We start from the raw sequence: 18912 nt of genomic DNA on the forward strand, positions 1-18912 counted from the left end.
ACGTGGTAAAGGGCCTTCTATCACTTGTCCCTTGGTATTGCCCTACAGCCCCAGAAGAACTCTGCGCTCCTCCAATACTGTCATAGTGCCCTTCGCTCAAAAGGCAAAATATGGAGGCCGCTCCTTTGCTTTTAATGCAGCTAAACTCTGGAACAACCTTCCCGATTCATTGTGATCAGAAAGTAAGCAACTTTCCTTTCGCAAATCATTAAAGACCTGTTTCATTCAAAACAGCTAACTATAGGTTACTCTTCTCGTCCTGTGCTGCACTATCAGCATTGGGATGCTGATATAAAAGCTATTTGAGTGCCACATATCTATACTAATATAATAAAGAGAGAGCCCAAACCTTTGAGGCGGGTAATCTCAGGAACCACAGCACCAATCACAACACCCAATACAGCGTTGGAAAGGGCAGTTGCAGCAGAAGGACATAGGCTATACAGACGCCCACCATATACATTTAAAAGGTAAAAGAACCTTGCCAGCAAAGTAGTCCCTTGTGGGTGTGTCAGCGTTGTGCTGTGGGCGTGTGCTGGGGGCGTGACAAACGCTGGGGGCGTGTGGTACGTTCCGCCCTTCATGCCATGTCTCATATCGTGTGCTGTGGGCGTGTGCTGGGGGCGTGGGCGTGTGCGGGGCACGGGATTACGGAAAAAAAGCGAGCGTTGTGCCCAATATTTCATTGTTTTTTCTTCCCAGGTTCTGTACATTCCAGCTCCGGGTGTCCACCCTGCTCCCTTTAAATACCCCTGCACCCCATACTCATAACCCACCCTTACTCCTTAAAATACCCCAACACCCTTAAGCACTAACCCATCTTAACCCTATATATATACCCTGTATCCCAAAACCCAAACCTATCCCTAAACCCTAAAAATACCCCTGTACCCCAAAACCCAAACCTAGCCCTGAACCCTATAAATACCCCTGTACTTCAAAACCCAAACCTACCCCTGAACCCTAAAAATACCCCTGTACCCCAAAACCCAAACCTAGCCCTGAACCCTAAAAATACCCCTGTACCCCAAAACCCAAACCTACCCCTGAACCCTAAAATACACCTGTACCCCAAAACCAAAACCTTGCCCTGAACACTAAAAATAACCCTGTACCCCAAAACCCAAACCTACCCTTGAACCCTTAAAATACCCCTGTACCCCAAAACCCAAACCTACCCCTGAACCCTAAAAATACCCCTATAACCCAAACCTAGCCCTGAACCCTAAAAATACCCCTGTACCCCAAAACCCATACCTATCCCTAAACCCTAAAACTACCCATGTACCCCATAACCCAAAACTATATCTGAACCCTTAAAATACCCAAACACCCCAAAACTTATACCTCAGTACCCCAATACATATACCCCTATACCCATACTTACCTTATCCAAACATTAAAAAAAACATGCTTTGACCATTCATGCATTTACAACGAATTTCGTTGTAAATGTATGCATGGTAAAAGCATATAAAATATAATGCCATGCGTTATAATGGCATTGCGGAGTCATGGTAATTTCGTAATGAAAGTATGCGGAGTGATGGTATGCTGAAAGAAAGTTGCGGAATAATGGGTGTTTACCCTCCCCCGGTAAGTACATTGGTGGCACGACAGCCATATACTCATACTTTTTCACCACCGATTTGAAAAATGCACAGGTCTCTCTCATTGATGGCCAGCACCGACATACACTTTTAGACACACCTCCCGCCACAAGTTCTAGAATTGATAACTTTAGAGCTGGGGAGCTACGTTCGAATCTTGGCATCAGCTCAAAATCCTGTGATTCCAGGCAAATCGCGTTGTCTCCCCGGGCCTACCACAAATGAATGTGTTCTTCTGTAATGTAAATTGTGCTCATGCCATGTTGTCGAGTTCGCGCTATATAATATTGCAAGGAAAAATAAAGTAGGGAAACCCGAGTTCACACACTACTGAATGCGCACTCTTGAGTGCATCAGCAGTGCACTGTGAATCGGAGTGTTTCACAGGCCTGTCACAGATAAGAAATGCTATCAAAACGAAATCCTACAAAACAATATACTACTGGCCGGCAGCAATTCATACCCGGACAACGTCGAGACGGGCTGCTAGTAATAGAATAAACTGAGTGGTTACAGAAGGGATTCGACTGAAGAGTGTAGAAATTAAGCATGGCTCTTACAAATGGGCTATGTTATGTTCCAACTGCCACCAACATGACTTCTAATGTGTGATAACCACTCTCATGAACTGATCATGTGTTTGTTAACCCTCACTGAAGCGAGGGGTATCCTTTCTTATCCAGGTCTCCCAGTCGAGCACTCAAGACCCAGAGGTTGTAATGGCTATTGCACGTTTACTAAGACCAGATTGTTTTTTTCGTTTCCTGGAATCCTGAAAGAGACGGTGCTCCACTGTTTATTCAATAAAGGGAAGACTGCCAGTGAGTAGAGGACCTATGGCAGGCACATATTGAGTCCTCAATCTTAACCCCTTCTCTGCGGGGCTAATTCCCCCGCTGTACTGGGGGGAGAGGAGGCGCGCACAGCGCCCCGGTGGTCGTGACGGGCTCAGCTCGTCACGCAGCACGTGGCGCTGCGCTCCTGACGAGCTGAGCTCGTCACGACCTCGCCCGTTTGAATGGAACGCTCAGCACAGCGGGGGAATTATCCCAGCGTGTGAGCGGTGCGCGGGTCATGACGAGCTCAGCTCGTCATGAGCACAGCGCAACCGTGCATCATGACGAACTGAGTTTGTCATGAGCGTGGATGAGGTTACAGAAAGGAACTTGACTCCAACGGCTGTCGTCAGAGCCACATGTCACCAATGAACATCATACACAGTTGTGCCACTGCTGCTCTAGGCATAAACAGGATTTGCACAGGTTCTTTGATTCTTTGAACATACCTATTTCACTATCTAGGTCCTGCAGTGATCATGTATGTGCACAAGACAGGGATGTGTGGGTAATTTTGTTCTGGTAAGACTGTTTCATGAAGAATTCACTCATAATCCCAAATCATTTGAAATTACCTATGTCCAAAACATTCTAGAAGAGAATCAAGGCTATTCCTGTCGCTGTACAGTGCCAGAAACATAAGAATGACCCCCATCTGAACTTTACTCTGCTAAATCAATTCTGTCACCTAAAACCATTCAAGATGTTGTCAGATATAAAAACTGTCGGTGGTTCAAATGGAAATTTGGCTTAGTGGGTCCATGGGATATCGATTTGCACGTCTTTATGGAGGACCCACTAAATATTTCGCCTAGTACATAGTCTACATGCAACCGCAATAGTGTTCACAAAGTCCTGTTGCTGGCACTCCATCTGCACTTCCATGGCATATATGGCTGAGTTTACCCACTTCACTTTTGGCCATGTCTAGTCTCCATTTCATTCTAAGCATCCTCCACCACTTGTGAGCCTTCATCAATCGGTCAACATCTTTCTTGCAATCATTTCAGAAACTTATGCTCATAGTGGATATCCTGGAGTCCAACAAGGTTACGGCTTTTGCTCCAAAAGAGAGAAATAAAGTGATGAACAAGACCATGTTGACCTTTAAAATGCACAGCACCACTTTAGAATAGTGGATTCAGAGGGCCCACATGTGGATGACCTTGCACGTACACTGAAACCTGCATGTGAAACTTTAAGGACTGCAAGGCAGTTACAATGTTCCACGCAGTATGTTAAAAAAACATCTTCAATCAATAGATCAGCAAATACACCTAGTACTCCTCCCAGTTATGTCTTGGAGGGCAAATAAGTAGATCATTTTTTAGAGTTTAAGCCAAGATCCTAAATCTATAGACATTCATACCGACTGAGACCACTGTGCTTAGTAAAGGAGCCACTGTGGACTCTTTTAGGCTTTTTAGTCATAAGAGGACAACAAACTTCACTACAAGGGCCATAGCTGAAAGCTATCGTTTAATCTCAAATCCACTAGGTCTCCTTCTACAATGGACCATACACTAACACCCCAGCCTTGACCAAGTTCAACAGGACACTTGACATCCAATGACTGCACTTTTGCAGACTAGCCAAGTAAGAGAGGGAGTTAACTCAGTAGCAGTATACAATGAAGGCAGACAGAATCAGCATGCACCACAATATCCCATAGGAAAGGGGATGCAACACCACAGCCTCACACTAAATCTTTAATGTTTATGGGCAAGGTACATGTGTAACTCAACCTCTCACCACCAACTGTAAGTCCAAATGGCAGCGGGATGCCTCCTGGGTAAAGAGATATCAGGGTTTGTTCAACAATGCATTGCTCATAAACTGTAAATGTAATTCAATGTATGCATTTCCTCTGATTCTAACAATTGACAAATCGCACCAATATTCTGTTGAACAGATAGACACTAACTCTAAGCGTACCATATCAGGTACACTCGATGTAGTTCTCAGGCTTCCTGTCCCTGATGAGGGATAGTATCTACAACCTTAAGCAAGAGCTCAATTTCCTACTTCAAATTCAAGGTAATTCCCTCTAATCTCTCTTCCCACTAAGCTACAATTTCCATTTCTTGAATAAGTCACATTCAGATACATCATTTTTTCCTTCCTATACCAAGAAGGTCTTAGACAGCCTTGCAAAGTGAGTGGTTCAGCTTCTTCAATTTATTTTAGTTGCCCTGTTTTGGGGGTTGCTCCACACTCTACTTGGTTTAATGTACACTCTGACAAGAGTTACCTGCTAGCTTTAGTCCCTACAGAACAATTCTGCTCTAGTCCTCCTCTTTTATCAAACCTGATTATCAAAAGACATAACGGGAAACATATCCTCAAGGAGATGCTAATCTCATTCTGAGAATTCAATGAAATCCCTTTTCGAATTACTTGGGTCTTTCTGAATATATATAAATTGAAGTTGTGAAGTTAAAATACAGCCTTTGCAATCTAAAGAATTTTTTATCCATATGTATTCTGTCTGCAGGGGAATTCATTTTTCAGATTTCTGTACTACCCTGAAGATTCTTATGCCACAGCCATCAAGAAGGTATGGAGAAAGTAGTGTTTTGTAACCTATAAAGGCCATACCTTTTGGTTTAGCGATTCTCCTTGCCCATTTGAGGATAATGTTGTGAATGTGCGTGGCAAGACATGTTTTCTATTCCTATTTTTCACAATGGAATGTGTCCTCGATTGCATGTCACTCTGCAATTCTAAACACTACAATGCAGAAAAGGGTTTGTGATTGCTAGAAATAGCAAAGGTATTCTGTTAGCTTTCCTGAATCTTGTTCCTAGTTCTGAGATTTGTAGGAGGCTCAGCCTGGGCCATCCCAAATGGATTCTGGAAGAGTGTCTTCAAAAGCAGCTGGGACAGATAGTTTTACATAATCAATTTCCCTGATGCCTAATCTAACACAAGATGTCACTGTCCTGTCCTGATAGTATTTTCTTCTTCACAATGTTCACAACAGATGTAAATGTAACAGAGATGGTTATAAGAGTAAGGAATAGTTACTCGTTTACAATAACTCCAGTATTCTTAGTCCATCTGACTTCTTTCTGTTACACAGCTTGGCTAGGACAATAATATTAGGTTTGGCCTCATCACTACATATAGGATGGAGGGGTACGGTTTATAGGGAGGGTCTAAGGACGGCTGAACAATAGATATAAAAGAGAGATGCAATGTGGCTCATCTCCAGGCTTCTAAACCTTCTGGGTTACTTTGAAATCTTACACAATGTCTGATTAGACCAATAGAAATAAAGAAAATGCCAATCCCTGACTCAACTGCTTAGTCGCAATTCTCACTCCCGCCACAATGCGGCCCATATTTTCCAAAAGTTGGTAACAGAATATCGCCTTTCAATTAAAATTACTGGAGTTACCACAGGTAACTGTTCCTGTTTTTCACAATTACCTTAAATATATAAAAATACAAATTCACACAATCTGTAACAAAAACCCACTTATGAGGGTTTTTTTAAGAGACCAAAGAGCAGCACTAAAAGAGGCACTGGAGGCAGGATTGTTCTAATGCAAGCACGCCTTATTTATTGGGCTTTAGTGGGACAGGGCCTTGTCCTAGAGTTAGATGAAACCAAGAGCGTAAACAGCAACAGCACAAGCAAAAATGGAAACTATAGAGGCTTGTGATGTTGGAGTCAAGAGCGGGGTTTCCGTCTGCTGGTCTTCAGTGGTTTCCTGAATGTAAAAGAAAACACGGGCATTAACAATATGTCTGGAACAAAGACGCCAGTTCCTCTTAAGGTCTTATAACCCGATATAATGTCTAACTGGTAAAGGGGACAACAATTCATCCTCCTAAGATATAGCCTACACCTATATTTATGAAACCAAATCAGGCACCCATCTATTGCCTAGTTTCATTCTCAATAAAGCGATAAGGAGGGCTGCCAGGGGCCTCCCCAACTCCCAAGATTAATGGTTTACACCCGGGGGCGTGGCCTGTTTTACTTGTCTTTCTGTTGTCATACTGACCATCTCTTATGACAGGCATTTTGGCATCCTTTAAGGGAAATGGCAAAAAATATGTCACTCAAACTTTCAGGGTAACTGGGGGACAACAGGTGCACATGGTTCAGGTCAAAGGGTTGTTCATCACTCCATTATCTCAGAAACATAGAATTGCTTAACAAGGAAGTATATTGCCAAGCGTGATGCAATTCACTTTATTGACTAATCGCAAGAAAAAATAACAAAAAACAGGAGCAGAATATGTCATACAATGTTCTTCAAGCAATATAAATCAAGTAGAAAATTAAGATAAACTGCACATGTAAGACCCTATTTATATAGCTATACAGATGGGTCTTCTCACAATTACATCCCCCTTGCTGCTATGGCAGTGGTAAATAGTCTAGGTCTTATGTTTGCAGGAGGCATTCGCTGGCCTGGTAGTTAAAGGTCCAACGGCTATTCACACACTCTGCTTATTTACACCCAGGAACTGAGTCTCCTCAAGTTAGCCTTCAATACTCACATTCTGCTAATGTGGCTAAACTCAAGCCTTACACCCTGAAGAAGGTGATGGGTGATTAAGGACAAAGCACAACAATTCAAAATAGCTGAACAGATACAGAACATCCAAAAAAGGAAATCTAATAAGATTGTCAACTTGTTACCAAGATAGTAAACAAAATAAATCAATAATACAACAAATACACATATACAACGAATGTACATACCAACTAGTGGGAATGCAGCACAACGGCATTGTTTTTTTTTTATTCCAGGTTGCTTTTATAGTCAATGGGCACTGAGTATACCGGAGCCTAACAATGGCACTAGTTTGGAGATGGATGGCAACTGAAAGTATTCTGTTTTCTGGAGGAAATTCTAAATGCAGATGGTAAATTGTACTCTGTATTTGGAGCATTTTCCAGAAACTGGAGGATTTTCAGTTACTACTAAACTATAAATCCGGTCCTAACGCACAAGGTAATCTGTCAAAAATATATCAGATGTGCTGTCCTCCATATTACGAGTGTACTATAGTCAACTGCATTCTAAATAAAGAGGACAAGACATTGCCGCATTTGTACGTAAGACCCTATATTCCAAACTATACATAAGGTCCCACGTCTTTACCAGGGTAGTGGTCTAGGCCTATTCGGGCTCACGGGCACACACCTGGATAGTGGTGTAGTTTGGGTCAAAGTTATCATCTGGCTTGTCTTCATCTGATCAAGAGTTGAGGGTGTCTGAATAAATTGCAACATCATTGGGTCAGTTTAGTAGTTGCTCTCAGTGGTATTTGTTGAGACCGCAGTAGTTCCTCTGAGAAGCATACGGGCCATAGAGATGCCACATAACTGCTTTGGTTCTGGTATGGACACCAGTTGAGTTCTAGGTTCAGAACTGAATACAAAAATTGCATTTTCACTTTGGATTCCAAATCCCAACTTTGTTATGATGTCTGTTACTTAGAATATGCTGTGCAGTTTTACTGTGTATTTCATTTCAGTGAGGCAATTCAAGTCTACCCGAGCAATACCCCTTGGCAAATAATGTAGATAGGCTGGGTGACTCAGCACTGCATTTCTTTTATACTCAAGTACCACTGAGTTGCGTAACAAACAGCGCCAAGATACCCTTCTGGGTGAATGTGCGCTGTACAAATGTATGTTATGTTATTCATTTATTACATATTTTGTAAAATACACTTTTGTGAGGTAGGCCACTGTATGTAGTAGTACTGAAGAAGAAGAGAGAAAATTCTTGAGAAACCCTTCCCCCATCCCTAACAAAGGTGAGTTCATGTCTGTTGTAGGTTGGAATAGTATAACGTTTACTCAATTACATTTATCCCCATGGCTACTTTACACTGTTTTGAGCCTTATCCTGAAAGAAGAAGGAAGTCCTTGAGACTTGAATTTAGGATGGGAAAGATGCTTTGAAGAGATTTGTTGTCCAATTTTTTATACCAAAATTAGATTAGAACATATCCTGACGAGGCAGGCAAAGCATTCCAGAGTTGGGGTTTGATCAAACCCCCTCCATGCTTCTTGTAGAAATTAGCTTGTAGGATGTTGTGTGCCTTCATAGATCTTAAGTTATGGGTTGGTGTATGAGGTGAAATATAGCCTACAAGTATTTGTGAGAAAGGCCCTCCAATACTTTAAATTAGAAATCTGACTTGTATTCTCTGTGGCATTGGAAGGCAATAAAGATCTCTGAGGGCTGAATAGATGTGATCTGTCAAGTTTATGTTGGAGCAGAGTTGGCCACTTGATTTTAGAGACTCTGGCCCAGATGTAGGTAATAGCAAATTACCGAATGGTAAATACTGAATTTTACCGATTCGGTATTTACAATTCAATAATTGCTATGTAGGTAAAAAAAAATCGGTAGAAATAACGAATCGGTAATATTCGGTAATTACCGATTCGGTAATTACCGAATCGGTATTTGCCATTGATTCCTATGGGCCTTCAAGCCCATAGGATTCAATAGCAAATACCGATTCGGTAATTACCGAATCGGTAAAATTACCGAATTTACAAGGGGGACAGGGTGTCACTTTGACACCCTGTTGCACCCCTGTTTCTGGCTTGTGTGCCCTTAGGGCATTTATGTGTGCCACATGGCACAGGTGTACATGCACAGATGTGCATGTACACTGGAATTCGTTATTTACCATGGAATAGTATTCTATGGTAAATAACGATTCGGTAAGGGCCTGTGGCACTGATTACAGTGCCACCTACATCTTGATTTACAGAATCGGTAAATTTACCGATTCTGTATTTTACCGATTCTGTAAATTTACCGAATCGGTAAATATACCGATTCTGTAAATAAAATGCCCCCTACATGCCAAATCCCAAATACCGGTCGGTAACAGCCGAAATCGGCCGTTACGACCGGTAATTGGCGACCTACATCTGGCCCTCTGTAATTTCTTTCTGCAGGGCTCCGGCACAGGAAATGTTGCAATAGTCAAGTCCTGATAACACAATGGCCCAGGTCAGTTCAATGCAATGAGTCGGGCGTATACGGACTTAGCGAAGCAGGATCCAGTCATAAGCGATTACATTCTTTTGAAACGATTAATTTTGTGGTGATATGTCATAGTGTTTAAGAAGACAGATTCATTGGATTGACATCTTCAATAGGATATATCTCCTTTGTCACTTCCTTTGGAAGTATTTTGAGAAATTTAGATGTGCAACAATACCGTCCTGATGATGGTCCTGAGGATATTTTAGACCAACGGGGGACCGAAACGTCGACGCCTAACATCGTTTTGCTTATGTGTTAATTCTACAGACTGTGAATTTTGATGAATTGTTATGTTGAATTTCAACTGAATATGGTGTTTGGATTATCCATAATCTTAGCAAAAGGTGTTCTTTTTACTACTGTCAATTCAGTTAAGAACTTCAGTAGTATGTCCGTTGCAAGGCATCAATTGATACAAAAAAAGTTGATTTGAATAAAAGATATACCTTTTTGATACATTCCGGTATATGTGCATACATTTCCCTGCATAATTGGATTAATGATCACAAATGTGACATCACTGTAAATTTTAATTAATCTGAAATGTTCCCTCGAGGGACAATGAAATGTTGTGATGTGTTAACTGGAGCAGCTGGGAGGATACCTCCTTAGAAACATAAGACAGAAGCTGACATATGACGATGAAAAGAAACATTCTCTTCAAACTAGACCCCTCACGTTCTTGACTATATGTGTAGAAGATAACCTAGATCTGACTTTGGTCAGCCAGATCAATGGCAGGCAGTTATCTGATGAATCTCTCAGGTTAGAACTGTGGTGCTGTGATAATATTTGGTTCAAAAGGGGGTGGTGCAAAAGGGGGTGGTGATGGACGGAGCATCTGAATCAATCAAACACTCACACCCAGTCAAAAGTTCTGGGTTTAATCCATCACCGTTCTTTAGCCCACTCTGCCACCCCAGTTCAGACATGGCTATATGCAAATCAGTCTGACCCTGTGCCTCATGGGAACAGTCCACCCTGCACTGCCAGGCCATGCCTTCCCTGGACCGGAAACAAGCTTCCGAGGACCGGTTTCTGGCATTACAGCCTTCTTCAGCCCGGCTTGCTTGAATCCAGTGGCAAAGTGAGCAAGGGACTCACGTCTGAGCATACCCTGCCACACTTATGGCAGCCAAAGCGGTTCAAAAGGGGGTGGTGGTGATGGACGGAACATCTGAACCAATCAAACACTCACACCCAGTCAAAAGATCTGGGTTTAATCCATTAGCGCTCTTTAGCCCACTCTGCCACCCCAGTTCAGACATGGCTATATGCAAATCAGTCTGACCCTGTGCCTCATGGGAACAGTCCAGCCCGAACTGCCAGGCCATGCCTTCCCTGGACCGGAAACAAGCTTCCGAGGACCGGTTTCTGGCATTACAGCCTTCTTCAGCCCGGCTTGCTTGAATCCAGTGGCAAAGTGAGCAAGGGACTCACGTCTGAGCATACCCTGCCACACTTATGGCGGCCAAAGTGGTTCAAAAGGGGGTGGTGATGATAATATTTGGGCCAGGGGTCTTATGTAAACATTAAGTAGCTGATAAAGGAAGGCAGAGTGACCACACACAAAGGCTGTTTCAAAGTCAAGAACACAAACCAATTCTAATTGGCTGGCTTCTGTTTCACAGGAATGATTGGAGCTGTGGGAGACTTATATTAGTGATACAGATATGTCTTATGATGCTCCAAATTTTTTTTATAATTCACCGTAACATGTGCTTTCTGCAATTTGAGAAGGGCCATGATTCTGATTGCCTTGCATAAGGCAGCTGATCAAATCTTCTCTTATTTCAGCAACTACAGTCTCTGTTCCACACACCTGTGCTACACCTGATTTTCTAGCAATTAGATTGTTTGCTTCAACAAATGATTGCAGTGGTGCGTTGATTGAAGAGTTTGCTGATGAAGGGAAGGTTCAAAAAGAACCGGTTATTTCTGGATCATGCTGGCTAGAAAATGGGTTCTTCAGAAAGGGATAGATAATTGTGTGGTTTATTTATTAATGGAATGAAGCATTAATAAATCCCACCATTTCGGGACCCAGTGTAGTATTTTGATGTTTTGCTGTGGCATCTCAGAAAGGTTTAACAGAGATATCAACAGCCTTCACTGTATCTGCTTTTTTGAGTATTTGCTTGAGACTCACGGTAGTAAACGATCAAAGGGAATTTTTGGATGTTCATGATTTTGATTGGATGGTCATTTGATAGGACCTCTTATCTTTCTGATCAGTTGATTAATATCTTAAGAATCTTGTTTTCATGACAGACATCAAGTTATGAGAGTATGCTCTAAAAATTACAAGACCTTCCTTTTACTCCTGTGGTCCTGTTACGCCGCCACATATTTAAGAAGCACCATAGTTTGATGTGCTACCTGTTTAATTTGAAACGTCCTAATTTCTACACTTTTGTATTGTATCGGTGGTATCCCCTCTTTTGCATTTTCCAAATATCTGTCTTAATATTTCAATTTCTGGAGCACTCTATTCCTGGTGGTCAGAACTGAACTGAATTAATTATTGTCTGACTTCTTCATTGTTTTGCCGTTTTGAGTCCGGAGGTCACTATATTTACCGTTTTTCAGATTACATAGTTGAGATTTTTGTACTGAATATTTGGAATGGGTACTTGTTGAGAGCAGTGGACACAGATTGTTCAACTTTGGAATTTTGTCAGTAAGAAATAATTCACTCTCTGATCTGAACGGGTGTTGCATATGTGGTTAATGTTTGCATTCAGATATTGTAGACAATGTGATCACCAAATGATCCTTTCAATATTAGACTTGACATTAGCATCGGAGTTGCTAATGACACAAGTTAACACCAGGCCAAATATATGGTCTGCTAAATGAATTAAATTTATATAATCTGAGTGAAATCTTGGGACTTTAGATTTTAGTCAGCTATAAAAGTCTGTTTGCTGTTTGGTATGTCAACCAAGAGATTGAAGTCACACAAAAGCATGTATATGAGTGATGATCGAGCCTGGCTTGATAAAGAATGTTGACAATTTCCTTGATGAAGGTTAGGTTGTACCCTGGTTTACGATGTATTAATAGATGAACATGAAGGAGATAAAACCTGTAAATCAAATGAATAAATTTGTGAATTATGGGTGAGAGTTTTACTACCAGTTGGCATTTATTAGGCTGATTTTGATGACATCGCAACTTAGCTTGTTATGTTTAGTTAGACTAGGTTAACAGTACCAACCCAATGTAGAGAAAGTACTTTAATATCATCAATCATGAAGTGCTGTCAAAGCATTTGACAGTATATACAGGTGTCGCTGGTTAATACTAGATTGGTTCACTTCCTTTCTTTATCGACAATAACAATTAAAAGTGTCCTTTTTCTCCTCCTACTAAACCTACTTATCTTCTGGTGTCCACAAATTTCTCTTTCACCATTTATATGATTCCACTCACTTCATCATCTGGGAATTTTACATCCACTGTTATATGTATTCCAACACATAGCAGTTCCTGAAGCTCGACAGAGGAGTCTAGAGATTCCATTCATCACTGAGCCCAAGAAATTAATGTACAAATGAAACTCAGCTGGTCAACATAAAATAGGTATAAAACAGAAATCCTCTTTGTGAGATCATGGTATGTTCAACACCTTCACAAATACCTTTACGCTTAATTCAGCCAAGTCCGTCAGTAGTCCTGGAGTTGCTTTCAACCATAAACGTATCTTCAATTTACAAAACAGCCAGATCATCAACACCTTCAACTATTACCTTCATCTGGAACATCACTCCTTTCGCCAACTCCAATCACAGATCTCACTCATCAGGGTGGTGACCTCAATGCAGACTCTAAACATTGTTCATCAGAAACTGCAGGATATCCAAAACTGTTTGAGGCCCTAAATTTCCAACCTCAGGCCTTGGGAGAGTCATAAAAACGACGTATACCCACGTGCTACAGAAGCAAAAGCGATTCAGACCAGCCTTGAAATGCTTTCAAAGACTTCTGATTGCAGCATGCATGCAACTTATGAAACTTTACATCAGACGCACAGGGATCTGGAAAGAGGGATCTGATTTTGCTCAAATTAATATCTATAAAATTGAGATTGTAGTAGCAGGCAGCAACAGAGAGTGGAAGCAAAAATAACTTAAGGCCTGCAGCCATCGGAGAGACTCCTGTCTTAGATTCTGTTCACTGTTCCTTGTTTTAAATGACTTGGATTGTGAGGGCGAATTCTGTATCTGCTAGGCCCCCAGCTCTTGAACTATCCTCCTGTGAATCTTAAAAACATGCATGCAACACTTTACAATCAAGAAAGTCCTTAAACGGTTTTACACTGCTAGATCTGCCTTTGCCTCACTGCTTTGTTTCAGAGGCTTGTTACTCTTTTTATTAAGTTCTTGGTCCACAGCGCCAAGATAACTTTTTTGATGATCGAGCACTCTATGAAATAAATCAAATTAGTCAAGTCAAATCAAGAGGTAAGCCTCTGAAGAGGTGAGCAGTAGAGATGTCATCACAGTGATTGTCCTGTTTGTTATGTTATGTTATATCAATTTATTACGCACACGGCTACTCATGAGTGTCTTGGCGAGAGACCGAAGGGGATAAAGCAGTGGGCATCAGCTGAAAAGATGAGTTTTCAATTTTTTCTTGAAAACAGCTGGATCCTGGATAGTGCGCAGGACCAGAGGAAGCGCATCCCATGCAACCGCCGCTTTCACTGCAAAAAAGCTGCCTCCTATCCTCTGGCGATTGAAGCGTGGGACCTGGGCATAACATAGGGACTATCAGCCTGATTCATGAAACGAAAATCGTCTCGCAAAGGGCCAGATTCTGAGAATCTGGCCCTTTGCGAGCGCAATTATTGCATTTGGGATTCATCATCCCAAATGCAATAATCGCTATTACAGAATTCGCTATTGTGCGAGGAATTGCATTTAAGGAATCTCTATTAGAGATTCCTTAAATGCAATTCATCAACCAATTTTAAATAGCGATTTCGCTATATTTGGCCGCTATTTACCGCGAAGTCTGACTTCGTGGTAAATAGCGAAAAAATAGATTAAAGCACTTTAGTGCATTTTTTTCTTTTGCATATTACACACACACATGTCCTTTGGACATGTGTGTGCGCAACTCCAATGTAGATTACATTTCAGGGGTGCTACAGGGTGTCCTTTGGACACCCCTGGCACCCTTGAAATCGCTATCTTATTTGCGATTAGCAAATTGCTATTCGCAAATAAGGAATGTCTCCCCATTCATTCCTATGAGCCTTTAGGCCCATAGGAATGAATGGGGAGTTATTCCTTATTTGCGGTTAGCAATTTGCTAATCGCAAATAAGGAATGTGTAGGAATCGCATTTCTTTATGCAATTCCTACATGAATACCGTTTTGCAAGTCCTTAATAGCGATTCGTTATGAATCGCTATTAGGGGCTCACAAAACGGGAGATTGATGAATCAGGCTGCAAGAGCGCAGGGAGCGTGCGGGGACATAGAAGTGTGATTGTTGCGGCCCAGAACCACTGGGGTTTGTTGGATTGAGGCTGGTATTGGAAAGGGGATAAATAGTTTTGTGAGAGAGGTACATTTCTAGGATCTGCTCCACACTGACCTGGTTTTAGGTTGATGTGATCCTTCTGGGTAAATTGGCAGCAAGATGGGAATTCAGGGGCGAGGGGGGCTTTGACAAGCAATCAGGACTCCAGATTAGCAGGGACTCTTTCTACAGTTTGAAGAGACAACTAAAGGACAGCCAGTGAGGAGTGATATCAGGATTGCGAATCATGGCAAATGTCATCTAAACAAAATAATTCATGGTAGACCACAGAGGGAACCACAGGCTCCTACAGACGGGATGCAGCACTCTTTAAGACACTGAAAGCAAACTGTAAAACTTTGGGCAATGTATTAAAGAGGTTCAGCAGAATATTCAATGTTCAAAGGATGGTGGATAGGGTGCATGAGGAGAGAATAAATGGTACACCCGGGCGAAATGGTAAAGGGACACCAGAATGAGAACACTTTAGCATCTAATGGGAAATGTGCTAACACAGAAATAGCGCATATCAAATACTGGTGCAAAGTATCAAGTCGTTCAGATCACTTCTCCCCCTGCTGGCCATGACATAGACCCCTTCTACTGAAATACTTTTGAACAATCAGGTTAACTAAAAATAGGAATATTAAAGCAAAAAGAAAACAAGTGCAAGACTGGGATTTCCACATCACTGGGGGAAATTGTACCTTATTTATTTAGATGTAAATATTTACATAAATTATATTGCAAATATGAACAACCTTTAAACAAATGCAATCCACCACCCAATAGATGCCCTGAATGACAAAGAACTGCATCTTGCTGCTAAATAATGACCCAGAGCAGGGCAGGCACAGGGCAGCTTCTAAACCATATCTGCGTGACCCACAGCAAGCCAGACTGAGGGAAAGACACAGTTACTCATTGAAAAAGCTCTGAATTAGTTCAGGAAACGCAGGTGTAAGGCTCAAATAAGACTGACATAAGACAGATCAACTTACTCGACCATTCCAGAAGTTGTTTAATCAACTCACCCCCTGCTGCCTCCTTCCTACAGGAGTCTTTGCCCTTCCACCCCTTCCCAGTTATCATTTTGCACCCTTCTTTCATTCCATTCTTCGCCTGTGCCTGGCTAATATATGACTGAAGCGGACTGGAGCGAACTTTGTATTTCTCTGCGTGGGCACGAGACGGGTTTATTATAATATTTCCAGCAGGATATAACGCACATATTACTTCGTTGGCCAATGTACAAACAATACGAACTCAACGGGACCCCTAGGGTGCAGGCTAAGGGAGCAATGTGAAAAACCGTGATATTTCCTGTTTAATTGATCAAAGCCGGTGTTACTGCCCGCACCTGCGCTCTGATGACTTCGCATTTGTTGGATGCGATGTCACAAATGAACTATTTCTATGTCCAACTTTTCTTCTCAAGACCGGAAAGAATGCTGAAAGAAATCCCCCTACAATATCACGGGATGTGTCTGAAAAAATGTTTAGGTTCGTTCGTATACTAATTTCAAGGTTTGTTAAAAATCAATAAAAAAGATTAAACTAAAACTGCTCACACTGAAGACGCTGACCTTTGCCCTTCAACAATACTGATTAAGTCTCACTGGTATTTGCAGATTTAGCCGAAGTCGAGAACAAGTCACCTCTGGCCCAGAAGCCCCCGTTTCAGCTCGACTCAGTTTACTGCACCCACAGACGAGGCACAACTTAGACTTCAGCCAAAAGAATGAACAGCGGCTGGGGCCAGATCAAACTGGAGCCAAAAAAACAGCAACTGCAGCAACAAACCATCAGCATTTAGGGTATTAAAGGCATATCGCAGAGCAGCATACACACCTGGCCTGTTACAACCTTCATTTCGCGGCCGGCAGGCGCCCGCACCCCCCGCTGATCTCCAATGGCCGCAGCGATGGGGGCCGCTCCCGGGGGTCACTGTCCGTCCCTGCGCCTCCGGGTCACTGGGCGAATGAACGAGGCAGCACGGTGCACACCTCCGGCCCAGAGACTGTTTACAGATTGTCATAGCGACACTCGTTTAGTATTACAGCACTGCCCAGCCCCGTGACGCCACATCCTGTGAAAAAACGACTGCACTCTCAAAGCCATCAGTTGCTGCCTAAACTGAAGGTTGTTAAGACCGGCGGCAAGAAATAATTCTACCGCGACAGCATTCTAGAAATGAAGAGGTCCGGGGTACCTGGAGCCTACGTCACTTTTCTTTGTGTTAGACATTCAAGAGTTTTGCAGCAGTACATACTGCACAGCGCCTCTGATTGTTTTGCCCATGTTGACTGCATGAGTTAATACCTCAAATCTGCAGTAAGATCATAGGTTGAAAAGAGAAAAAATGTGTTAATCAGGTGCACAAACATTCTGAGACAGAATGAGGTGGTGATTTGAATGAGACCATCTGTAATGGAACTGGTGCTCATGTAAAGACCTCCAAAACCTTCAAATCGAGTTGACCATATCTAAAAAACTACAAACAAAAAAAAGCTCTGGGCGTCATTAAACTAATAATAAAATGTTTACTATGTCCCATGCTAGCAAATAGGACATACTGCATTTGATGGGTGCCTGCAGGCAGCCGCCTTGCTGTACCGTTTCAGCCCTTTCCCTCTGGGGGATATGCCCTGCTCGAGCCTGAGTCCTTGACGCTGCACTGGTTGCTCACCTGCCCGCCTGCGACTTTACGGAGTGTGTGATGGGGTGAGTGGGGCGGCCATGGTGTTCCCACCGCTGCACTTCTCAGCTGCCGGCCTACCGCGGCATTGGGCTGATCCTGGCTTCGTAGACCATTCTCGTGGTGCCAGGAGCGTTGAGGCAACCAGGGAGGCAGACATGGAGGGCATCTGACTCCATTCAGAGTGCCCGGCTCAACAAGACGGCGAGTAAGTGGTAAAGTGGATGATCAAGAGGTGAGCCCGACGCTGCCCTCCTGCATCTTGGAGACTGACGTATATCGACTGAAGGAGCCAACAGTGTTCTCCATGGTGACCCTACAGCTCATCGGCGATCTGGCTAATTTATCAGGCTATCTCTCTTTTCTCGCCTGCCCACCCAACCTGTTTGCGCCTGCGAAGTTTCTCTGCATTAACGCCGTCATAGGTGCACCACAGACTGTCCGGCTCCTACTTACTCCAGTCTCTCTCCCACAGCAACGAACCAATGACTGCCTCTCCTCCATTTACACCGCTATGGGGCCTTCATGCCCTACACCACCAAGCTACCCCCCAACCATAGTTGGCGTCCAGCACGAGTTCAAGAACAGCCTCAGGCCTCAGCTCGCCGCAATCGTCCACACCCATCCAGCCTTCTACCCCTACGGCCATCACCAGTTCGGGGATCCCTCCAGGCCCTAGATCACCCCATGATTGCAACAGCACCCTGAACCCCTGGCTAAATGAACACCGCAAAACCCCCAGCAATGGTGAAAAGATCCTACCCTGTAAATATGTAATATATATTTGTCCAACCATAATCGCTTCAACTTTTCTTAGAATGTAATCTTGAGTGAATTTGCAACTTGTATATATGTACCTCTAACCACTAGTATCTGTAGTAGACATATGTACTTATTGCCATTGTTATGTGAGGTTCGAATTTATCTGTTTCGTATCTTTTATGTAATTTACGTACTCTGACACTTTCGGGTCAAGTTTGCACTATATAAAAACACAAATAAACAAATAATAAATAAATTTCACCCTATGGTAATGCCTCAAGGTATCACATATACCTCATAACAGAAATAGCAGATGGAGGGTCTAACTTTTTGGCTATTCTAAATTCCATTAAAAGTTCACTCATTCACAATTTCAAATAACAACAGAGCTGGAATAATATCCATATAGCTCCAAAGAAGCATGTCATATATACAGTC

At 42.6% G+C, this 18912-nt stretch overlaps 1 protein-coding gene across 2 annotated transcripts in view; it reads right to left on the bottom strand.

Moving 5' to 3' along the window:
- TEX55 (testis expressed 55) overlaps window positions 1-18912 on the bottom strand; it is a 532765-nt gene that overhangs the window by 97202 nt on the left and 416651 nt on the right. The window contains exon 13 of one of the 2 annotated variants that reach the window (XM_078656721.1): window positions 5995-6162. The exons of the other annotated variant lie outside the window; for it this stretch is intronic. Coding sequence (XP_078512847.1) covers window positions 6049-6162 — 114 coding nt within the window. The 3' untranslated portion in view covers window positions 5995-6048. Of the gene's footprint in view, window positions 1-5994; window positions 6163-18912 lie in introns of those variants that run through there. 2 annotated transcript variants of the gene reach the window in all.

This window comes from Lissotriton helveticus, chromosome 8 (assembly GCF_964261635.1).
Source record: "Lissotriton helveticus chromosome 8, aLisHel1.1, whole genome shotgun sequence".
Lineage (NCBI taxonomy): Eukaryota > Metazoa > Chordata > Amphibia > Caudata > Salamandridae > Lissotriton > Lissotriton helveticus.